This window comes from Rana temporaria, chromosome 2 (assembly GCF_905171775.1).
Source record: "Rana temporaria chromosome 2, aRanTem1.1, whole genome shotgun sequence".
NCBI classification, from domain to species: Eukaryota; Metazoa; Chordata; class Amphibia; order Anura; family Ranidae; genus Rana; species Rana temporaria.
Window position 1 is genome coordinate 415,906,227 of NC_053490.1, and position 26,295 is coordinate 415,932,521.

Here is a 26,295-nt window from a genome sequence, read left to right on the forward strand (position 1 = left end):
TGGGTCACAGGAGTGCAATTAATTTTGCACTCCTGTGACTATTTTCAGCAGAGAGGGAACTGAAGTCTGCTCTTTGCTGATGTCACCAATATCAGTGTAGACGCCCCATCATCCCGGCTTTGGAAGTCTGGATCCACCAGGTGCCGGGACTGATAGCCATCTCAGCGAGCTGCTGAGACACTGAGATGGCCGATCCCCGCCCCTCCACAGATCAGTGCTCCAGTGAGCATGGAGGAGCAAAGCAGGAGAGCTGCTGATTGACAGGCAGCAGCTCTCTGCTTGGGGAGCTGAGAGAATCAAGCTATCTGCAATGTTCGATTTCTCGGTTATCAGTGAAGAGGTGCTGGGGGACAGATGTGGCATCGGACTGATGCTGCATCCACCTAGGTAAGTATGAATCTGCAGTAACCCTGATTGCCATACTTATCTTCTAACATATCGCAGGTGAGGAGGTCATATTGTGGCACAAAAATGTCATGCTTGTAGTTCCACAATCAGACCTTCATCTCCAGATCCCTTTACTAGTTTAAGCTGACCTTCCACCACCAAGTGCTTATTTACCTCCTCCAACAGTGGCAGACTCTACCTCCTCCAACAGTGGCAGACTCTAGTGTTGTTTACAACATGTACTCTAAAAATTTAGTAGTGAGTTACTTATTCTAAGGGGGTTATTTAGGAAAGGAAAATCCACTTTGCACTGCAAGTACACTTTAAAGTGCACTTGAAAGTGCAATTGCTGTAGATCGCTGTAGATCTGAGGGGAAGCTCTGAAATAAGGGGAAGCTCTGCTGATTTGATCATCCGATCATTTGCAAGCTAAAATGTTGTTGTTTTTTTTCCTTGCATGTCCCCCTCAGATCTACAGTGACTGCACTTGAAAGTGCACTTTCAAGTGCACTTGCAGTGCAAAGTGGATTTGCCTTTCGTAAATAACCCCCTAAGTCTGCAACTCTGCATTAGTATACATACAATTGAGTGGGATGTACCTGTACTGCAGGACCAACAGGTCTCACTCAAGCTTTTTAGGATATTATAAACAACACAAACACTGCACTGCTGTCACAAGAGATCTAGCTCTATATTACCCAAACCTTGAGAAACTGCAACATTCAGACCTTGCCCCGTTCCAACATATACAGTATAATTTCAATATAATTAAACAACTTTGTTCTATTGCTCAACAATAGGTTCATTGTAAAGACAAACAACAAAACAAGTGTGGCGCCAGTAACAGAACAAGTTTTTTTTTTAAATTGAAAAATAAATCAGTGGTAGGCTACAATTATTAGAAAATTCTGCCAGGCATTGATAAGCAGCTATATGGTAAAACACATTGTAAAGACGACATGCACAGGTATACTGTAGACTGTAGACAACAAGGGAACCTTGACATGTTTTACACAAAGTGTTTAACCGTTACTTATGATTGAGCACTTTGCACAAAATTAATTAAGGTTTACTTGTTTATGTGTGTTTACCAGTGCAAACCTTCCTCACAATAAGCAAACAGTTGTGAACATTGCTTGTTTATGTGTGTTTACCAGTGCAAACCTTCCTCACAATAAACATACAGTTGTGAAAAAGAATGAAGCAGTTTTATTACATTGGAATTTCTATGAGATGTTAATAAGCAGTCTTGGGCAGCCCAATACTAGATGCAGACAACGTATGGGCCTACCACCATTAAGGAAGTAAGAAAGCACTTGTTGGATGGGGTAATAGCTAGCCTAGGCTAAGGGGGATGGGGACAGGTTATAGAATTAGTAAACATTTTTTAAGTCTACTAAGTGTTTTTGATGACTTGTGACTTTGACTGCTTTTCACAGTCGTATATGTGCCACTTTAAATGCCTTTTTGCGTGTATTCTGAATATATACTATATTATAAAAAAGCATTTTATTTGTGAATAACTTTATTTTCTTCAAACATTCATCCATGTTTTCAGGATATTCTTCTTTTCTTCAGTGGAAATATTTTTTTCTCAGTTTATGTTGGGTGATGTTCCCATAAATCCCCAGAGGCACAGTCATACAATAACAACGTATCTCTGTTTCATCGTAAGAGAGGAAAATAATATTCACAGGAACATCTACAATAAATGGCAATGCAAATTTTATAAAGCTAACGGCTGTGATTATTCTATACATTATGACATTTCCATGACTGTCCTGAGATTTTGTAATGCACAAAAATCAATTTTTATGTATGGCCAACCTAAAGGCAATATCAAATATATTGATAGATATTGTAGTTTTGCTGAGTTTTCACAAGTTTAAGGTACATTGTCCTCTAAAATTTGTTGATTATTACAAAGTGGCTGAAAAATCATATTATTAGGAATAATAGATGGTTTTGTATAGTTGTGTGTTATATATCATGGAAATGTGTCACGCCGCACACCTAAGTCAGTTACAAATATATTGAAGTTTTTTTAACAAAACCATCAAATTTCTCTCACTTTTCCCAATGTTATATAACAAAATCACCAAGTTTGTATTGGCTAAAAAAAATTGTGGTTATAACTCCATATTAGCTAATGTACTTTAGATTCAAATATCAAACTTGTTTGCTGTTTCTGTCCCATGTCTCTCTCTATTTATACATGTGCCCTCTCTCTCTTTAGGCTTAAAGAAAAGCCAAAAATATAGTGGTACTTACATTGAAAAGTGACAGAAAAGACAAACTAAAAGGACAGAAGCATTACCCAGTCTACGGTCTGCAATCTGTTTGCAATATTTATATTCATATACCCGAATTTCATCTTCTTAAAAAAATTGCCTTTTACACCCCCCCCCCCCCTACACACACTCACATTCAGAAACAAAAAAACACAAGAACCATGCTGGAAACCCCAGGGAAACGTTCATGCAAACCTCTTTGTGTAAGGATGTATGTGTTACAGTAACAGTAGTGCTCTTTACAGGAGGAAGGGGCAAAAAATGTCCCCATGCCAAAACACTTGCTTGGTGCTAAAAAATGTGATATGAATTTATAGATATATTTTCTAAGAATTAAATCACCAGTCAGAACTGGGCTGTGTAAGACCATCCTATGGGAGCAGAGCATAATTATTTTTATTAAAAGATTTATTCGTTGACTTTTGAATCTGATGAAGTTAAGACCTCTTAACGCACTTGCCTGATGTTGAGAACATACAGTTTGCATATATATATATTTGCTTTTATTTGTATGCATGAATGTTAGGGGTAAAAAAAAAAAAAAAAAATGGCAAAATATTTTCTTCATTAAGTAAATATATATAAAAAAAAATGTATAAGGAAATGAATCAGTCGTGTATGCAGACAACAAGCAGAGCGGTAAGTCAATTTCATTGCACCTTTTCCCCACAATGTGATGATTTTTTTTAAGAGGGTGACTGCACCAATAAGTAAAGATATTTATATATGCAAATAACCAGGTGTGTCCTTTAAAACACCAAAATAAACAATATATATATATATATATATATATATATATATATATATATATATATATATATATATATATATCAATCAGTATATAAGTAGTATTTAATTACTTATGCATTTGTATGTATTTAGACTTTTAGTGGGCGTTTGATGGTTTTTATGAGTCTCGAAACAAGATGATAGTTAGGACAATATACTACAGAGGGTCAAGTTAGTGTAGATTTATTTGTGTGTATAGATACTAATGCTAAAGAGGTGTGACCACATGTTAACGCCTACATATTCTTAGGAAGCAATTAAAAGCAGGGATTCTTAATTGGCATATATTGCAATATATGTTCAATCTGGCTAACTGCATAAAAGTGATCCCTCCCTGGCCAATCCTTATTTCACCTAGAAGATTGACAACCTATTACTGGCTAAATAGCATAAAAACATAGTCATATAATGCCAATATGGGGCAAACAGGCATAGCTGAAGGTGAGCTACAGACCAAAACCCAGCTATGCATATCCACAACTGGAAGGCTCCATTAACACCTGAGCATACTGGAATCACAATTGGAATTGCTCGATTCTGCCCCTCGATTCCAGAATTGTGCTAAAACATAGGATGCATTTATGTTGCCATTTTTTTTAATGCCACCCAAAATGTAGTGCAATTTTGCTGCAAATGTCGACTGACAAAACGTGCTAAAATCAAAGCAAAAATTGCAATGCCAAACGCCCCTGGCTCTGTGCCAAGTTTTGCTACATATCTTCTTTGGGGCATTTTTGGAGCTGAGGAAGGACCATTAAAATGAACGGTGCTGCTCCAAAAACACTCCACAAGCTTTTTTTAAAAAAGAAAGTGCAGCAGCTGTTGCTACACTATGCTCACGTGTGAATATAGGCAAAAAGACGGGATTTATTCACTTAAACAGGAGAGTGCAAAATCTGGTGCAGCTGTGCACGGCAGCCAATCAGTTTCTAACTTTTGCTTGTTCAATTAAACTTTGATAAAAAAAAGGAAGCTCATCGGTGTCTATGCAGAGTGTCACCAGGTTTTGCACTCTCCAGTATTAGTAAATAAATGCCACGATGTTTAAGGGTATGAACAGCACCAACAGCAATGTACATGCAGGTCAGTAAATAAAAGGATGAGGATATCTGAGATTGCTGGATTATTCTTTAATGGGACAATAAACGATTCTCTTTGTGCTTTAACTCCCTGTCCCAGACTGGCCAGAAAGCAATCCGTTGATGCAGTTGGCAAGCTTGAACTTGTATTGCAATGTGTGCAAATTACCTGTTTTTAAGCAAGAGTTTGCTATGCATATTTAAGAGTTAACATGTAGCTCTCTAGTATCTCATGTGCAGTGCATATGGAAGCTGGAACAATAAAGCATGTGCCGTGCTGTAACATATATACAGGCATGCCCCACTTTTAAGTACTCAATGGGGTTTATTTACTAAAGCTGGAGAGTGAAAAATCAGGCTCACTTCTGCATAGAGACCAATGAGCTTCTAACCCCAGCTGCTGCACTGTACTTTTTTAGTTATTTTTAAAAATTAAGCTTTGGTAATAAAAACTGGAAGCTCATTGCTTTCTTTGCAGAAGTGAGCCTGATTTTACAGCTTTAGTAAATAAACCCCATTGTGTACTTAAAAGTGGGGTATGCCTATATATGTATATATATATATATATATATATGTATATATATATATATATATATATATATATATATATATATATATATATATATATATATATATATATACACAGTGTGCCTTGAAAACATATTCATACCCCTTGTCATTTCCACCTTTTTTCATGTAACAACCAAAAGCATAAATGTATTTTATTGGAATTGTATGTGATAGACCAACAAAAGGGGCACATAATTGTGAAGTGGAAGTAAAATGATAAATGGTTTTATTATTTTTTTTTACAAATAAATATCTGAAAAGTGGCGTGTGCATTTGTATTCAGCCCCCTTTACTCTGATACCCCTAAATAAACTGTAGTAGAACCAATTGCCTTCAGAAGTTAAGTAATCAGTAAATACAGTCCACCTGTGTATATATTAAAAATACAGTTATTCTGTAAAGCCCTCAGAGGTTTGCTAGAGAACCTTAGTAAACAAACAGCATCATGAAGGTCAGGGAACACACCAGGCAGGTCAGGGATAAAGTTGTGGAGACGTTTAAAGCAGAGTTAGGTTATAAAAAAATCCCAAGCTTTGAACAATTAATGGAGCACTGTTAAATCCATCATTCGAAAACAGAAAGAGTATGGCACAACTGAAAACCTATCAAGACATAGCCGCCCACCTAAATTGACAGGCTGGGCAAGGAGAGCATTAATTAGAGAGGCAACCAAGAGGCCTCTGCAACACTCCACAAATATGGCCTTTATGAGTGGCAAGAAGAAAGCCATTGTTGAAAGAAAGCCATAAGAAGGCCTGTTTGTAGTTTGTGAGAAGACATGTGGGGGACACAGCAACAATGTGGAAGAAGGTGCTCTGGTCAGATGAGACAAAAATTGAAAATTGAAAGCTACTGTATGTGTGAAGGAAAACTAACGCTGCACATCACCCAGAGCACACCAACCCCACCATGAAAAATGGTGGTGGCAGAATCATGTTGTGGGGATGATTTTCTTCAGCAGGGACAGGGAAACTGGTCAGAGTTGATGGGAGGATGGATGGGGCCAAATATAGGGCAATCTTAGAAGAAAACCTGTTATGCCACGTACACACGACCGTTTTTCGGGATGTAAAAAATTAAGTTTTTTTTAATGTCATTAAAAACGACCGTGTGTGGGCTCCAGAGAATTTTTTCACGATGTAAAAAATTGCCATTAAAAATTTTGAACATGCTCTAAATTATCACGTTGTTTTTAACGTTGTCGTTTTTAACGTCATAAAAAATGGTCGTGTGTGGGCTTTAACGACGTGAAAATAATGCGCATGCTCAGAAGCAAGTTATGAGACGGGAGCGCTTGTTGTGGTAAAACTAGCATTCGTAATGGAGATAGCACATTTGTTACGCTGTAACAGACTGAAAAGCGCAAATCGTCCCTCACCAAACTTTTACTAACATGAAATCAGCAAAAGCAGCCCCAAGGGTGGCACCATCCGAACAGAACTTCCCCTTTATAGTGCCATTGTACGTGTTGTACGTCACTGCGTTTTCATAGATCATTTTTTTCACGATCGTGTGTAGGCAAGGCCGGCTTAAGAATAATCGGGTTGAAAAAAACGTTGTTTTTTCTAGACCATTAAAAATGGTCGTGTGTATGCGGCATTAGAGTCTGCAAAAGACTTGAGACGGGGCAGAGGTTCTCCTTCCAGCAGGGCAATGACCCTAAACATACAGCCAGAGCTACAATGGAATGGTTTAGATAAAAGCATATTCAAGTGTTAGAATGACCCAGTGAAAGTCCAACTGAGAATTTGTGGCAAGACTTGAAAATTGCTATTCACAGTCACTATCCATGTAATCTGACAGAGCTTAAGCTATTTTTCAAAAACAAATAAAAACATGGACAAAAATGGCACTCTTTAGATGTGCAAAGCTGGTAGAGACATACCCCAAAAGACTTGCAGAGGTAATTGCAGGGAAAGGTGGTTCTATGAAGTATTGATTCAGGGGGGCTGAATACAAATGCACACCACACTTTTCACATATTTATCTCATAAAATCCCAATGAAATAACATTTACGCTTTTGGTTGTAACATATGGGAAATTTTAAGGGGTATGAATACTTTTTTAAGGCATTATATATATATATATATATATATATATATATATATATATATATATATATATATATATATATATATATATATATATATATATATATATATATATATATATACACATACACACAAAACAGATATACCTTCCCTTTAAAGTGGAACTGAACTCAAAAACATTTACTATGATATTGGGTACATTTAGAAAGTGTAAATTGTGCCTAAGTAGAACCCTTTTGTCTTGAATTCCTCTTGAAAACAAGCAGTGTGTTTCCTGATATATAATTGTAACTAGGCATTTCTGTGAAGTGTCATAGCTGTAAAAGACATCTAAGCCTCTGACTGCTAGAAGAGTCAGGAGATTTAGTGATATGACTACTATTCTGCTCAATGTTTTCCTTGCTGGAGGCTTTGACATAAGGAAGCAAAGTCCTGCCTCTATTAATATTAATATGACAGTGAAAAATATGCATGTTACGTTAGTCAGGAGACACAGACAATACTAATGACTAGCCCTTTGCCTTCTTCCTGGCATTTTGGGGCACAGCTTCCAGAATTCAGTTATTCTTTAAAGAAAAAAAGCAAAAGTAAGACATAACGATTGGGCAGTTAATCCCCACATAATTGTTAATGCTAACAGATATCCAATAATCTCAAATCTGTGATCTTTTCTGTGACTTCAATCTGTGTAGATTACTTTGCTCACCTGTATATAAAAGCTGTTTGTTCATTAAAGTATTTTTTTTTAATCAACACAGATTCATTGGCTTGGTGTAAAGCATATTTTCCTAACATCAAGCTCCTAGAACTACATTAATATAAAACAGTGTAATCTAGAGCTTGAGATTTTACTAAAAACTAAGTACAACAGAACTGTCTACTGGTACAATGAACAATGGTAGATGGAAACAAAAGTATAACCCACCAGGAAAACCAACCTTAAGGTCTCACCAAAAGGAGTGGTGGTGTATATCACTGACATTCACCATCATGCACACTCTCATTAAATATGTAGGTACATGCACTTGCAATTTCAATGGGGACTGGAAACAACTTTATATGTAAGGGCACCACCAACAAGGGTGATCTCATTGAAGAGCGTATTAGTGTGTGACAGACATTTACCTTCACGCATGAATTCAGTAGAACTGAGAGTACAGGTTTATATAATTATCAGACAGAAATATTTTCATTTGATGGATACGTTTCTGATGTCCAACTATTATAAGGTGCTGATGGTCAGCTTACATCTTTAACTTCACGAAAATGTAATGCTTCATAATAATTTACACCAAAGTTGATAAAAATGTTTACCCTTCAATATATTGCATTATACCGTAAAATGAATAATTTCAACACAACACTTTCAACCTCTCAAACATAGAAGCTTTTTTTCTTAAAAATAAACATATTTCTTTATTTTATTCAGTAAAATGTGTTTAACATTTTAGGTCTGATTAATCTTTATAAACATTAAATCTGTTGGAAAGGCTTTATGCATGTTGGCGTTCACATCTGGTGTTTGTTACCTCCTGAGTTATAAATTTAAATTGCCTTTAAGCTGATAAAGTTGTAATCTTAACAAAATGAAATCTGATAAGGCAAAACAATTTTAAAAATATTACAGGAGTCTCTGATAGTAACAAGGTCTTTCTCAGCTTTGGTATGGACACCACCATACAAAAATAACTTCAACAATGCATGTTTTTTTTTATCTGACTAGAGCACTGTAGCATTTCAAGTGGTATTTGAAAATAGAGAAAACGTTAACAATAAACTATAAACAATATGTGATCCCCCCATTCACCCCTTCACAAAATCTAAAAAGAAAATGGTAAAATAAAGAAAAAATAACGAACGTAACTAAAAACTTTTGATATAAAAATGTTTCCATTAAAACTGCTTTCTACTGTATGATCTATGTTACTGCAAAGCAATAAATACAGACCAGGAATCTTGTTGAATGATAGACATTTAAGTTAGTTAAAAGTTAAACAATCAGACCATCTTGAAGTGTAACCAAGCATGTTGCCATCAGGTAGGTGGGCAGAAGGAATCAAAAGTGAGCTCTGCTGGTTATCTTAAAAAAATAAGAGTCATTGGAATCTTGCATACTTCTTTCTTTTGATGCTGAAGGCTGAGCATCATGAATGTATAATACTAATAAAGCCAACAAAATGAATGTTGATCCGTATCCAGTAGTTGGTTCAAGCATTCCAAAAAAGGGAAAAAGATTAAATAAAAAAAAATGTAAAACTATACTTAAGGAGAAGTAAAAGAGAATGTTGCCTATCTATACATCAGTCTATTCATAAAAAATGTAACTAGACAAATTTCATTGACATATAAAACAAAGTCAAAAATGTAATGGCAAGAGACATGGGTAAAACAGGAAGACACTGATGCTACAAATAAATTGCAAAAATATGTACAAGACCCTGTTTTTCCTCAGATATTAACGATTGTAATGCATGTTTAACAGCAGCAGTCGAGGATGAAGTTCCAGGCACCAGACTGCAAGATCCGCTTCCAACTGTAAAATGGTGGGGGTGGGGCTGCTGTGCCCCTACCATTCCTGTCACCAGATAACACTAGATATACTTGTCTCCCTTGGCAAAAGTGGCAAGATAGCACTGTTTGTATGGGCTTCTTCTGGGTGCTGCTCCCTGTTTGATTTTGTTTGTGGCCGCTGTCCGTTGATAAGTGTCATAGGTATGTTGCAATAAGTATGCTGATTACCTATTGAGGTAAAAGGCAGGGTGCCAGTTGGAGGTACATCATATTCATAGCTTCTATAATAGTGTTTCTGCCGCATCTGAGTATGGTAAGTATTATGAAAGGTAGAACGGATGTCAGGATGGGCAGTGGCCATGGCAGTGGAAGTGGCAGCAGCCATGGAGATTGCTGAGACCGTCTGCAGTTCCCCAAAAGGTCCCTGCTCACTGACATCTAAAACCTGCTCATGTGTGATGGGTTCTATTCTTTTAAAAGGCATTTCATATTGTAAACGTTTCCAGAAATTTGAATTCAATTTGTTGCATTTTGGCCCATGCCATTTGATAACGGTTAGAAGCTTAATTGTGTGTTTGAGAGTTTCCACCTCTTGGTAATTCATAATCCCACGTAATTCACTGCACTCAATCAATATGACTTTGATTTCCCCGGTGACCAACATATTCCGAAGTCTGGTTTCTAGCTCAAATATACTCCATCCTCTTCTCACTACATATGTGGGAGTCATAACAATTATTAGCCTTTTACTTTGATCCACACATCTTGCCACATCTTCGATATAAGCTGTAATAGAAGAGAAACAAACTAGATATTAATACAAATTAGGAATTCATACAAATAAAACTTATATAAAACTTAAATGTTCAAAAATCTATTTTACTTTTGTCCAGAAATAAAAAGATTATATAAGATACAGTATATCATTGTTATAAAATACACTTTAAATGGGAGTTCCAGCCTTTTTTATGTTTATTAAAAGTCAGCAGCTACAAAAAATGTAGCTGCTGACTTTTAATAAACAGACACTTACCTGTTCCACTGTCCAGCGACGCGGCTACACCCGGAGCTTCGCTTGTCCCCCCCTCTCCGCCGGTGCCTCCATTCTAACTGTGGGCACCCGGCTATGGCAGTTTTCGGCTTCATGGCCGGGCACTCACTGTGCATGCGTGTGTGGCGCTGCACACCCTGAGTGGACAGGCAATCGCCTGGGACCTGTCACGTGTCCCAGGTGATCACCTACAGGGAGAGGCCATCTAAGGCGATATGACGAGTCACCTAAGCCGTCCCTGGGCGGAAGGAGGAAGCCCCTACTCCCCCCCTCAAAAAAATGACATGCCAAATGTGGCATGTAAGGGGGCGAGGAGTTGTTTTGGGTGGAACTTCGCTTAAAAATGTGATGTTTTTTAAATGACCTGTTTTAATTTCCAGCCAGCTGTGAATTTCTAACACAGATTCTTGTCACTTTTAAACCAAGCTTGGCACCACTCAGGACATTCTGTACTCGCTTAAAAGTGTATGTAAATCTGAACAATAGACTATTCTTATTTTCTCTGTTACATATACCACTGAAAGTGTTGTATCTGTTTGATAAGTGCAAAAAAAATATGTTGATATTGTCAGAAGTTCAGACTTTTCCTTTTTACTGTGTTATCTCAAGATGTTTAATTAGCCCTCCCAGTCCTTATATTTGGACTACAGAATATTTAGACCTTAAAGTGGTACTAAACAGTGCTGTACACATGACCGAGTTTCTCGGCAGAATTCAGCCAGAAACTCGGTCGGAGCTGTATTCTGCCGAGAAACCCGGCCGTGTCTACACTTTCGGCCGAGGAAGCCGACGAGGATCTCGGCAAGGGAATAGAGAACATGTTCTCTATTTCCTCGTTGTTCAATGGGAAATTTCGGCTCGCCAAGATCCACGATGTGTTTTGCCCGTCGAGTTCCTCGGACGTGTGTACGGGGCCTGAGTACCCTATTCCTGCAGGGATGTTGTGTGGTCAAATGATATTTCCCTGTTCTTTGGCTGCTGCAGGTATACATCCTTGGGAGGGGCTTTTGTTATTCCACTGATGTATGCAATCTACAGTATGAGTCTGTGTCTGCACAACTCTGTTTGGTTCTGGACCAGTCAAATAAGTAAGTCAAATTGGCATGGCATCAGCTAACAAGGCTCTTTGTTACTTTACAGGTACAGTATTAGCTATTACATTTTATGGATTTACAGTATATTAAAATTAATTTTTTGTGAGTTTCGTAGTGGATGTAATCAATCAGCATACTATATTTCACCCCAATAGTGTTTAGCAATAGGAGGACATGAAGGAAGAGAGAGGTGAGTGTCATTTGCCACAATGTGTGAGACTCTATATTCACATGGGCTGCACCGACAACAAAAGGAGAAAATTAATGGCTTAAAAAAGAACTGAAACTGCAGCATGCTCAGTAGATGGCAACAGCTGGTCTACACAATCTTGGGAAGCAATGGGGACACACAGAAGATGGGAGGGACATCTGAAGGCAGGATTAACCAGAGTGTGCACACTCTGTCATATAGCATCTATAGAATATTTATAGAGAGTCTGGGTTTGAGGAGAGAATTTAAAAAAAGACAAAGCACAGTGAAATATGCATGTATCGCACAGATGTATGGCATATTTTAAGTTTATCCTGGCATACATATGTTTTTTCATGCAGCTTGTGTTTTGTAGCTGCCTATAGATCTTTAGTGATGTTACTTAGGCCCCTTTCACACTTATACGACTTCAACGCTGTGATTTTGCCGCGATTTGGGATCAGTACAACTTCTACTTTGCCACAACTTTGGCATTAATCAATGAAAACATACATGGTGTGAGGCAATTCCTTTTCTTGCCACCGCAGTTGTCATTGCTGCTGCAGCAGTAGCAGTGCATGAGGAAGAAGAGGAGGAGAAGCGGAGGCAGAGAAGACGTTGATTATGGGTACATCCCATCATTGCCAATCGTGAAGATAGGGGTCAATTTTGGGTCCTCTATAATGAAGAATGAGAAGAATGCTCCTTACATTGGTGGTCAGTGGGAAGAATGCTCCTTATATTGGTGGTCAGTGAGAAGAATGCTTCTTACATTGGTGGTCAGTGGGAAGAATGTTCCTTACATTGGTGGTCAGTGAGAAGAATGCTCCTTACATTGGTGGTCAGTGGGAAGAATGTTCCTCACATTGGTGATCAGTGGGAAGAATGCTCCTTACATTGGTGTCAGTGGGAAGAATGCTCCTTACATTGGTGTCAGTGGGAAGAATGCTCCTTACATTGGTGTCAGTGGGAAGAATGCTCCTTACATTGGTGGTCAGTGGGAAGAATGCTCCTTACATTGGTGGTCAGTGAGAAGAATGCTCCTAACATTGGTGGTCAGTGGGAAGGATGTCCCTTACATTGGTGGTCAGTGAGAACAATGCTTCTTACAGTGGTGATCAGTGGGAAGAATGTCCCTTACATTGGTGGTCAGTGAGAAGAATGCTCCTAACATTGGTGGTCAGTGGGAAGAATGCTCCTTACATTGGTGGTCAGTAGGAAGGATGTCCCTTACATTGGTGGTCAGTGAGAAGAATGCTCCTTACATTGGTGTTCAGTGGAAAGAATGTTCCCTTCATTGGTGGTCAGTGGGAAGAATGTCCCCTTCATTGGTGGTCAGTGGGAAGAATGTCCTCTTCATTGGTGGTCAGTGGGATATTGTCTTTGTAGTTTGTCTTTGTAGTTTATCTTGTCTTTGTATTTTGTGTCACAAAAATCATAAATAGCTGATTTGATTTGCTCATTATCAAGGACGTCTCTTTTTTTTACCTGTTTGGAGCACATTGTTCCTGAGGGAATAACCAGGAAGTGTGGTGGAAAAATGTGCTTGGGAGGGGCTATTTTGCTGAAAGGTTTGGGTGGGACAAGGGTTAAAAAGCTGCTTGTGCTTACAAAGTTGTACTGAAATATATATATATATATATATATATATATATATATATATATATATAATGTTTTTTTCTCAGGCAAAATAGGAGGTACATTTTAAATATTTTGATCATCAATGTGTTATACAGTATAACTAAATTAAGGATGAAGGATTACAAAGCAGAATTGTGACTCACCAACTATAAATTAATATACCATGTTTAATCAAATTCAAACTGTTACCTTCAGCTCGGTAATCTGCATATTGAATCCCCACAAGGATGTGTAAAAATGTAAACTGGAAGTCTATAATCCTGCATTACTGCCAATACACTTTTTAAAAGTCTTTTTAATCTTTGTTTGTACAGGTGGAATACAATGCAAGATAAAGGAAAATCTGAAGAAAACATCTACCCTTTATACTTCAACAATTTTTTATCTAAAGTGGTTGTAAAACCAGAGGCGTAACTAGAACCTTCAGGGCCCCGGTGCAAGAAACCATGAAGGGCCCCCCTGACCCCGGACCAGGGACATTTTTCACTTGCCTGTGACCCCTCTCCCAAAGCCTGTGGCGGAGCGCCAGGGTTCGGTCGCAAGTGCTGCCCTAGTAGTTCTGCCACTGGTTTCATTATTTTTTATTATTATTACCTTTTAACATTTTTTTTTACAATATCTTTAAAAAATATATAGGAGCCCCATTGGGGTGGCGTTGGTGAGATATTGGGGTATAAACAGACCTCTAATGTTCCACTTTTTAGACAGAGAAAGGAGATTGAGGACACAGCCCTCAATATCCACCTCTGCAGTCTCAGCTGCACAGAATATTCCCTTTCTTTTACAAACTGAAACATTGTAAAGATAGTTTACTATGCCTCAGTTATGAATAGAGTCAGTGATCGGTACCTATCATTGACTCTGTCCATTCGGAGAAGGGCGGAGCTGGTAAATTACATATTTACCAGCCCTTTCCCTGCTCTCCATCCTGACAAATCCCCTGGCAGTGCTGCGGGGGAGGAGTGGAGCCAGGAGAGAGCACAGGGGCCCGAGGGAAACAGAAAGAAGCTGGAAAGGAGTGGCGGGGGAGGCGTATAGAGGAATCAATCTGTCCAGATGTAGGGTGGGGGATGGGATCAGTGGCAGACACTAGGGGGGAATCAGTGGCAGACACTGGGGGGATAATTGGTAGATGCTGGGGGAATGGGATCAGTGGCAGACACTAGGGAGGGGAATAAGTGTAGACACTAGGGGTAATCATGGCAGACACTAGGGGGTGGATCAGTGGCAGACACTAGGGGGGATCAGTGGCAGACACTGGGGGGGATAAGTGGTAGATGGTGGGAGGGGTGGGATTAGTGGCAGACACTAGGGGGGAATCAGTGGCAGACACTAGGGGGATCAGTGGAAGACACTAGGGGGGGTAAGTGGTAGATGCTGGGGAGGGATGGCATCAGTGGCAGACACTAGGAGGGGAAATCAGTGCAGACACTAGGGGGGAATCAGTGCAGACACGGGGGGATCAGTGGCAGATGCAGCGGGGGGATGGGATCAGTGTTGGTGTGTGTGGGGGGGTTGGATGTGACACTGGTGGTGGGATGGGAGCAGTGCCAGTGCTGTGTGGGGAAAGTGGCAGTCTGGTTTGTGATGGGATCAGTAGCAGTGTTTCTGGGGGTTGGGATCTATGGCACTCGTTCTCTCACTTTCAGCTTGGGACTCTGTGCTTCATGTTCCTGTTCCGTGTATGCTCTGGCTCCCTCCACGTGTCTTCAGGACACTATCCCAAGAAGGAATCTCCTCAGACGGCAGAGACCTCCTCTGACTCTTCCCCCTTCACCCCACCTGGTCAACTGACAAGAGTAACCAATTTCTGCCTCCCAATGGCTATGGAGGTTTGCAGCTGCAAACTCAGTGATTCTGGGTGAGCGGTCGCTGTTCAGTTAATATGACAATATACAGTAATACACAGTGCAGCTGAAAACTCAATGGGCGGAGACGCTGGGTGAGCAGTCCACTCTCCGATCATCACCTCTGGGTAAATAGCAGAAGATCCCTCCCAAACTGGCAGAACGACAGGGCACAGTTGCAAGCGTGACTTGTGTGACCCTGGTAGTTCCGCCACTGTGTAAAACCCTTATGCCGCATACACACGATCATTTTTCAGAATGAAAAAAAACTTTGTTTTTCAGCATGTCCAAAAAACTACGTTTTCCCAACTTCATCATTAAAACGACGTTGCCTACACACCATCGTTTTTAAAAAATGATCTAGCAAAGCACGGTGATGTACAACACGTACAACGGCACTATAAAGGGGACGTTTCATTCGCCTTTGGGCTGCTTTAGCTGATTCTGTGTTAGTAAAAGACGATTCGCGCTTTTCTGTCTGTTACAGCGTGATGAATGTGCTTACTCCATTATGAACGGTAGTTTTACCAGAACAAGCGCTCCCATCTCATAACTTGCTTCTGGGCATGCGCAGGTTTTTTACGTTGTTTTAGCCCAAACACGATCATTTTTTACAACCCGAAAAACGACATTGTTTAAAACAACGTTAAAAAATGCAGCATGTTCGAATTTTGTTTTTTTTTGTCGTTTTTCAGAACCTGAAAAATTATGTGTAGCCCACACACGATCATTTTAAATGACGTTTTTGAAAAACAACGTTTTTTTCATGCCAAAAAATTATCATGTGTATGCGGCATTACAGTTATCCAATGAAGTTTCTGACCTTAGGTGATACATAGATATAAAACAAATCCTCCTGCATAAGTTGTGCCCGTTTATCTGTAGTTTTCTCTTCTCTACATCTGTTCAAAGCAAAATGTTTAAGGCTTGTCTGAGCTTGCAGAAAGCAAGGAGCAGAGAACTAAAGTTACACCCTGCAGAGCGCAGTGAACACAAAGCAACAGAGCTGAGGCTGTCAATCACAATCTCCATCATCACCTTTTTACTCTTGGTCTCAGGAAAACCTGCCAGAAGTGATTCATGCTGATAGCATAGGAAGAAGACAACAGACAGAAATGACACTAATGCTTCATACCCACGGTCAGACTTTTGACTGTGCAAAGGTCCGCCTTGAGTCCGTCGGAAGTTCAACGGAAAGAAAGAGAACAAGTTCTCTATCTAAGGTTCGTCGGACTTCCGAGAAAAAACAGTCCAATGGAGGCTACACACGGCTGGACTTTCCGAGAAAAAAAGCCAGTCGGACTATAGTACAAACTATAGAGGGATAGACTCTAGTGAAGTGAAACATTTAAAGAGACCCTATCACCAATTTAAACAAAAATAACAAGTATTTTAAACGCTTACTTTTAGTGTTATTGTTTGTTGATGTAAACCCTAACTGCATTACATTTATTGTTGCAAAGTTGCATGTAGCACAAACAATTGACCCTTTTTGAATGAAATACCTATTTGTTTTTACATTTTTGATATGTGTATTATCTTTGCTGACACTTCTGTCCACAGTGATGGCAGCAAAGGGAATAATTCCTTATACTGACAACAGTGGACTTTTCCTGTCTAATGTGTATGAACACTCTATTGGAAGCCTTTATGAGAGGGTGCCAAACACAATTGGGAGACAGGGACAATGCAATGTGACCCTATAACAGGAAGTGACTTAAAAAGGGCCTTGATGGAAGAATCACCAGTTATTTTTTTAATGCAGATTTAAAAGTACTGAAACAGATTTATTTTATTACATTAACATGTTGAAGCCAATTCATTCTTTTAGCTTGTCTTTGGCTTGTTTGAGGAAATCAGAGAAAACCTGTGCCTGCATCTGGAGTGCTTGCAAACTACAGACAAGTATCGTTGAGGTTAGTATTCAAACCAATGACCCCAGTGCTGCAAGGCATATTTTAATGAATGGGTTTATATATACAGTACTCTGTAATTATGTACTCACAGGATTGCTTTAATACTGTACATTGAAACAAACCAAACATCTTTTGCCATACAAACTGTTACATCTTGAGCTTTATGTGATAAACAGATCCTCTGTGTTTTTATATTGTAAATATTCATCAATTATTAAAATGCTATTCAGAATATTTATTCTTTGAACAGTAGTTTTCCCAGGGTCTAAAAACATTATAATTGTATCAATTTGTCCCTTATTGTTTTAACCTTATTTGTGATTTTCTTTTAACACAAGATACCTAATGTATTTGCTCAGTTCATGTTAGAATGGGTTTACAAATAGATTATAAAGGCACATTGTACAGAGGGTTAGCAGCAAAGCAAAATCAATAAAGTTGAAAAGAATCAGATATGACAGATTTACTTACTTCCTGTAGGGATTAAATCTCTGTCAGGTATGAACAGTTTATAACCATAGTGTTTTTCAAGCATATCAGGCAAAATTTCCAGTGCAAATCTTTCTTCCTCTCCAGTCTCCTGGTTCCATTGATCTGGGTCCACTTTTGTATATGATAAATAGGCATCAAAATCTTTGTTGTCTGCAATAAAAAGTTCAAGAGTAAATACCATTTAAAATAAACTTTTTCATAGATCCGTTAGAGGCCAACTTTTTCCACAACTGGCATTTCAGCTTTGTGTGGTTGATGGCTATAACTTTCATGAACTTTGGTGAAAAAAGTCATATTGCTGAGGCTAAATTATTCTGCTTGCTCACTGTAATTTAACATTGGTAGCTGGATAATACATTACCAAGAATATCACCACCATCATTATTTCCTTGTGTGTTTCTGTTATTGCTGCAAATGAATATGCTTGAATCAAGATGCTAGTCTTGTAAAAACTGATTTAAGGTTTTAGGGTTTAGCTGTTTACCAAAACACTGATTTGGCTTTTTTCTAAAACAATTACATTTAAGTCACATTGTCAGTTACCAGTGCACTTATGTCAGCTCAGGGGCTAAGTTGGTACTGACCTCAGCTGTAAGGGATGAAAGGAGATCGTTATACTCAAATAACATGCGACTTGCTTAGACAACTTGGATTTATTTAAGTGAACCTGCAACCAGGCTATGGACATTCATCTATTTATGTGTTTTCAACAAGCATGAGCTTTAAAACAAATCCCCACTGGCCTCTGTAGCTGTAGCCACTGTGGCATAATTCATCCACATGTGCACAGCATAAATACTGAAGTTATTTAGTAAAAAACTGTGCATAAAATGTTCTCCCTCCCATACCACCTTCTCTTTTTTTTTATTAAGCAGGCATAGGTTAATGTGATAATTTACCCTTTTCAGAAATTTCAAAAAAAATTGGAGAGATTTTATTGACATTTCACCATTGTTGTTAAATGCATTAAAGGTGAAGGTAAAATTAAGATGGCTTTTACAGTGGTGATGTGTCCTGAGATATATGGAAGCTGATTTAAATGATCCTGAACCTGTTCTTGTGCCAAAAAGCCCCCATCATAGCCTCATTATTGTATTTTTTTCACAGAAAGTAAAATGGCCGTGAAAAAGTACCATGGCAGAAACTTTTTATAAAAAAAATGTAAAGCAATAGTTGATAAATGACAAACAACTAAAAACAGAAATAAAAAGAACACTAAGTTAATTAAACAAAATTACTCTAAATACACCACACCCACTACTAAAACATCCTCGTAACAAAGAAAAAATAAGTAAAACATTTTGTTCAAGTAAATTTGGCCTAAATAATTAAATGAGTGAAATCAAGACTCTCTACAAAAACTACACTTTATCTATACATTTCAGATTAGAAGACTGGACGACTGGAAGGCACAGATGCTACAACAGGGATGCAGCTGCACCTTATAAGAAAATATAAACCACCAAATACTGTAGTCTGATTTATAATACTGAAGATCCACTTTCAGTTGTTCCATATTCATTGTCTTAAAAAGAACAATAACCCTTGTACAACCAGAGACCATTGGTGCCTAGATACCCAGGCTACATTTAGCAGAATCAGCCTGTGTCAGTTACCCTTAAAAAATACTCTATGGCTTAATTACATACCCAAATCAATTTTATACATATTTATAAGGTCATATTAGGTTTCTATTGAAAATATCCTATTTTATTATATGCTGACAGGCAAATATTTGATTTGCATCTATTTTCATTTTATAACTAAGTTATTCAATATCTCATATGCTTTTAAAAAGATTGTAATCACTAAAGCAAAAGCAGCGAACTTCGGTGTTTGCTTCCAAACAGTTTAAGCTGATTACACCCTGCGACAGGTGAGTCCAAATAGAGCTTTCTCCACTGTGTTCTTTTGGGATTTATCAGGTATATAGATGTAAAAAAACCTTCACCAAGGGATCTGACTTTGATCCGACAATGCCAGGCACTTTGTGTCTGGTATGAATCTTTAGGGGAAGATTCATACCAGAGGAAGTCACATGATAGTGACGAATGTGCATGAGTCCACTGAGAGGTATCAGAGGTGACCTTGGCGACAGACTGCCCCTCTTTTTACATGCTTAATTGTATTTTAAACTATGTGAGTACCCTTGTCTATTATTTATGAGAATTAAAATTTCCAAATGGTATCACACTATCGATGCTTTATTTCTTTGGGGCGAGATACTGATCAATCTGGGACGAGACTTCCAAGGAGGACCTGTCGTTTCTGGATCAGAGCCCATCTGGATAACCATTTAAGTTGGTTGGATCTATATGCTGTTACCTTACAGCAGTAAGGTAAGGGGACATCCTTATTCATCTTAAAAGGATCACTGGATACCCATCCCCCTTCCACTTCACATTGCGGACCTACACTAGCACTTCTATTTTTTGGACTTTTAAAATATTTATATATTTTTTGCTGACATAGCTCAAGCCTTGTTTATGGACTGTTTATCACCAGTTTAATACCTTTACCCATCACAGTTATTTGGGCATTGTGCTACACATAATTTTTTGCACCATCGATCACTTTATTTATAGTACAATTTATCACAATAAGAGAAATTTGTGAAGTTATATGATTTGCACTAGTATTGTTCACTCATCATTTTTGCTTTTTTGTTTATGCCATTTTGGTTATACTGTTCCCAATTTCAGTTATACCATCTTCCTTTTTCTTCCCTCACTTGCCCATACACCTGTCCATCCACCACCTATTAGCGCAGCACTACCTTCCCCATTATCAATCTTTAGGGGAAACTCCCCCCCAAAGCACCCACCCCTCATGTTGACTGCATGTGGCCTGGTATGGTTCAGTAGGGGGTGCTCGTTCATCCCCACCCCCTTTCCTGACCTGCTGAGCTGCATGCTCGCATAAGGGTCTGGTATGGATTTTGGTTAAGGTTCCCCTTAAAATCCATGCCAGACCTAAGGGCCTGGTATGGTCTTGGAGGGGGAACCCATGCCGTTTTTTTTTTATTTATTTTTATTTGGCGCGGGGTTCCCCTTCAAGATTATTAGAGCACAAGTCGCAATGCCCAAGTCAGATCAGTTAAGAAGGCGATCTGACTTTGTTCCAAGTTCGGTGATATTAAATGGGCTGAAGTCGAACCAAAGTAGTGCAGGGAGCATTTTCAAAGTCACACAACTTGTATCGAGCCAGGTAAGACGACTCCAATTGGGGACCACTGATTTTCACACATCATATGACATGAGCTCCCAATGTCGAAGCGTTTGTTGTCCAAGTGTGAACCCAGCCTTATACACTGAACAGTGCTGCTTTTGCATTATTAATTACAATATTTTTTTGATCGTTTTAAAGCATATAAGTTATTGATTTGATGTTATTGCAGCAGCTTATATGTTCAAATATGTCAATTCAATTTTCATGCACGCTGGATTTTTATTTATTTTTTACTTTTAGGTTTATTATAACTAAGTTATTATTATTTCCAGCAGTTGACCTATTATATACATGGAACTAAAAATGAACATTGCAGTCTGAAGGCTTTAATTTTTGACAATGGAGCCTCTAACCTACATGTCAGAACTGAAATAAGATCACATAATCAGGGACAACTGTTGGTTGCTGGTTCTTAATGGGGAGAATGTATATTAAATCCTTGGCATATGACATTGTGTTAGGGAACATTAATATACAGATTTCTGGTGGGAAGGTATAAAGTACACTATTACTATTATTTAACTAAGTAACTACAATGCATCTAATATATTTAAAAATGGCTTGATTTAGTGTTTGTGTAGGAACATAATAACTGTAAACTTTTTTAGGTATGGTTGCTTCAAAGAGAAAACATTAGTACATTTGTTAAAAAAAGCTTAGACATTAATTTTCATTAGGAGGCCAATAACCGCAAGAGCAATGAAACTAATTCCCTGAAATAAGAGGTCACATGTTGATTTTTTTTTAGTTGTGTGTAAAGTACAGCTAAATCAATTGCAAGACTAATGATATGTTAACCTTTTTTATACTCTCTAGAGCACATAATGCACAGACTATGCAGAATATCAATTGCTTTTAAAAGAAGCCTTATTGGATATTCTACTGGGTGCCAAAACAAATTCTATATTCATTCAGTGCTGAAATCAGCTATTTACTAGTGCATCTTTTTTTTTCTTTCCTATTTTCCTTACAAATGCTCGATAAAGAGGAAGCTGTGAATAAAACAGTGTCCTTTTCTACTTGCTTTAAAAGAAACATTCATATTTTGTACTATAAGTTCAATCATTGGAAGTACAGCATGAACTTTTAGAAAAACATTTTTGAATAGAAAACAATTTATTTATAGCTGTATGAGGACTACACATTTTTTCTCTTTTTATAAATATTATCTGACTACAGTACGGTCTCACATGTGTTTTTAAAGATTCCTGGGAGCCAATACCATTAATTCTATTTCTAAAGAAGTCATACAGATAACCTCATTCTGTGCAACTGATGTACTTAGCAGGGGACTAAAAGGAATATGGCTTCTTATACATGCAGAGTAAACTGAAGTACTGTTACCACTTGCTTCCAGCCATCAAGCTAAAAGGCCAACACTGTGAAGCTCAGGTTCACAGTGGCTTGTTAAAAAATGCCTTCTGGAATTGGGAATTTTAATAAGGCATACGATTAACGGTATGCAATTTCTTTCTAACTTTTAGTTTTTACAAGGCTTACAGGGAAAAACATTTGTCACTTTCTTGTATTGCCTTGAGCATAACAAGTTTAACCAATGCAAACTGTATTTTGCATTTACTGATTGTAAGTGTCTTTTTGGTGCATGAGCTGAATGCATAGTTAAAATTGAGAAAGGAAACTTTATTGATATGTTATAACATGCATAGTAAAATGAAAACTCCATGAAGACTTTATTAAATGGAGTTTAGGCCTGATCTGCTAGCCTGTTTAAAGCATATGTAAAAAAAAAAAAATGGATAGAGAGCCCAAAGGTTATAAACTCTGTCAAATTGTTATTGTTGTCTGTGTCCTCACTGGGGAGATTTACCTTTGTCACCAAGACATAAAACGGAAGAGAATCCAAAATTTTAGTATTGTCACCAGAGCAAAAATAGTCCAGTGGCAACTGTCTAAGGCCTCGCACACACGACCGAGAAACTCGACGGGCGAAACACATAGTTTTCCTCGTCGAGTTCCTTGTTAGGTTTGTCGAGGAACTTGACAAGCTTGCTTTGCGTACACACAGTCAAGCCAAAATCTCCTCGTTCTCAAACGCGGTGACATACAACACATACAACGGCAGGGGAAGTTCGATTCCACTGGCTAAACTCTTGGGGCAGCTTTTGCTAATTTCATGTGTTTGCATGTTAAATCAAAGTTATTTTAACCTGCCTGGCGGTGTTCCCGAGACTGACTCGGGGTTAGATTTTCCTGCTACGATCGGTAACCCCGAGTCAGTCTCGGGCTTGCCTCGCTAGATCCACAGGCACTTTTTACTTACCTTGTCCCTGGATCCAGCGATGCCACCGCGCTGTGTGAGCGAGCGGGACCTCGCTCGATTCACATAGTGCCTCCATGTGACGCCGATCTCCGTTCCCTGCGACGTTACGACGCACGGGGACGGAGAACGGCGCCAAATTCAAAAACGTAAACAAACACCTTACATACAGTATACTGTAATCTTATAGATTACAGTACTGTATGTAAAAAAAAAACACACCCCCCCTGTCCCTAGTGGTCTGTCCTGTGTCATGCATGTCATTTTATATAATAAAAACCTTTTTTTCTGCCTGAAAACTGTAGATTGTCCATAGCAACCAAAAGTGTCCCTTTATGTCAAAAATAGTTTTAGATCAGCTAAAAAACAGCGATAATAAATTATAATCACTTGCAGAATTGTGCGATAGCGATTTGTGGGGAAATTCGTCATAAAAAAAATAAATAATGACAGCAACAATTCTGCAACTGAGCAAATTTCAGTGATTTTAATTTGATTACATTATTGAATAATTTTTATTATAATTATATTATTATTTGTTATAATTATTTATAATTATTTATTATATTATAATTTATAATTTTGTTTTTAAAAAAATGTCATACCCGGGATGCCTATTAGAATCTTGTTTGGTCAGATTTAAGTGAGTTATTTCTAAAAATTACAGACCTACAATATAAAACGCCAAATTTCCTTGCAAATAATGGTACCGCTTTCAGCATGTTTTTTCGGAAAGAATCATACCGCCAGGGAGGTTAAGAGACTATTTGCACTTTTCAGTCTGTTACAGCTTTAAAAATGTGTTATCTCCATTACAAATGCTACTTTTACTCCCGTCTCACACTTTAATCTGAGCAAGCGCGGGTTTCTTAGCATACAGACGTCCGAGTTTCTCGTTGAAAACCAGCCCGTCGAGAATCTCGACGAGCCAAATCAGACTCCCGTCGAGAAAATAGAGAACTTGCTGTCTTTTTGGCTCGTCGAGGTTCTCGACAGTTTCCTCAACGAAAATGTACACACGACCGTTTTCCTCTGGAAAAAAAATATATTCTTGCTGGTTTTTGCCGAGAAACTCGGTCGTGTGTACGATGCCTCAGATAAGAATACTTCTCACTTTGGGGAGATCACCTCATTTGCCCTCATACCTTCAGGACAAGCAGTATAGGGGCACACACAGACACACACACACACACATATATATATATATATATATATATATATATATATATATATATATATATATATAACCCGTAGGTTAAAGACTTGCGATCTTACAGGGATATCAAATCCTCTATCAGCACTAGACTACAGGAAACTAACCACAACATTCTGTCTTGATAGTACAGAACTACAATGGTCCTCCAAAAATGTTACCCTTATGTCGCTGACATTTGTTGGTACTGTAATACCAATGAAGGCTCAATCGCCTATAAATTTTGGTTTTGCCCAAAACTGAAGCCATATTGCAATAAGGTCTGAGAAATTTCTCTGAAATGTATTGACTTCACCATTCTGGATGACTCAACCTTTTCACTGCTATACCACTCTACCATCCCCACAAAAACATATAAGAACTCCATTTGCCACCACCTGAATGTAACAAAGTCTTGAATACACTTGAATTGCAAAGATTATACCCTTCTTTCTCAATATCTTTATAGCTATGCAGGGTGGAAGATATTAGGCAAATTAAGTGAAACTGATTTTCTCTTCCAGAAATAAACATGACATGACATATGCAGAATGACATGGTTTTACTGGACTTCTTTTCAGAAGAAAATATAACAGTGTGATATCCTGCTCTGTGATCCAGAGGCTCTTGTCTTCCTCCATTCATGCATTCTTCTGCCAAGGTGAGGCTGCAATAGTGGGCACAGTGAGACTGCAATGGTGGGCACAGTGATGCTGCAATGGTGGGCAAAGTGTGTCTGAAATGGTGGGCATGGTGAGGCTGCAATGGTGGGTCCAGAGAGGCTGTAATGATGGGCACGGTGTGGCTGCAATGGTGGGCACAGTGTGGCTGCAATGGTGGGCACAGTGGTACTGCAATGGTGGGCATAGTGTGGCTGCAATGGTGGGCACAGTGCGGCTACAATGGTAGGCACAGTGAGGCTGCAATGGTGGGCACAGTGTGGCTGAAATGGTGGGCACAGTGAGGCTGCAATGGTGTGTCCAGAGAGGCTGTAATGGTGGGCACAGTGAGTCTGCAATGGTGGGAACAGTGAGGCTCCAATGGTGAGCACAGTGAGGCAGCAATGGTGGGTACAGTGTGGCTGCAATGGTGGTCACAGTGAAGCTGCATAGGGCACAGTGAGGCTGCAATGGTGGGTATAGGTGAGCCTGCATTGATGAGCACAGGTGAGGCTGCACTAGTGAAGTTGTTAATACTTATGTTTGTAACTTAGTTCTGCATAAAACACTGAAGTGTCACTTCATGAGATAATTTATGAGGGTGTGTTTAGGGGCAGACATAGGGGTGGGGCATGGTAGGGGTTGGGTGGGGCACTGGTGGCGAGTAACCCTTGAGGCCTGGCTAGTAGCTGTATATATATATATATATATATATATACACACACAGAATATTTATATATGTTTTAAAGTGAACCTGTGTTTACCATGCAATAAAATGACTTTAAATGTTGGAGCCTGCAGCTAGTTTTGCTTACTTCCCCTTCACTCACCTGCTGCCCTATTCACTCAGGGCAGACAAGACACACATTGCACATTTGCAGGTATGTGGAAGTGTGTGACTCGCTACCCTTCCTCCCATGTGCCAGCTCTGGTGCTTGGCAATTGGCTGTTCAAGCACTTAGTACTGTCGTATGCAGTCAGAGAGAGATTCCTTAGGCCTCGTACACACGATAGGATCACCAGAGGAC

The 26,295-nt window shown here is 38.7% G+C and overlaps 1 protein-coding gene across 1 annotated transcript in view; it reads right to left on the minus strand.

Moving 5' to 3' along the window:
• Nucleotides 1–8,575: 8,575 nt before the first annotated feature.
• Nucleotides 8,576–26,295, minus strand: part of IL1RAPL1 (interleukin 1 receptor accessory protein like 1) — a 1,739,707-nt gene continuing 1,721,987 nt past the window's right edge. Inside the window, exons 10-11 of the mRNA XM_040338202.1 lie at nucleotides 17,890–18,060; nucleotides 8,576–10,465 (exon numbers count right to left, since the gene is read on the minus strand). Coding sequence (XP_040194136.1) covers nucleotides 9,747–10,465; nucleotides 17,890–18,060 — 890 coding nt within the window. The 3' untranslated portion in view covers nucleotides 8,576–9,746. The remainder of the gene's footprint in view (nucleotides 10,466–17,889; nucleotides 18,061–26,295) is intronic.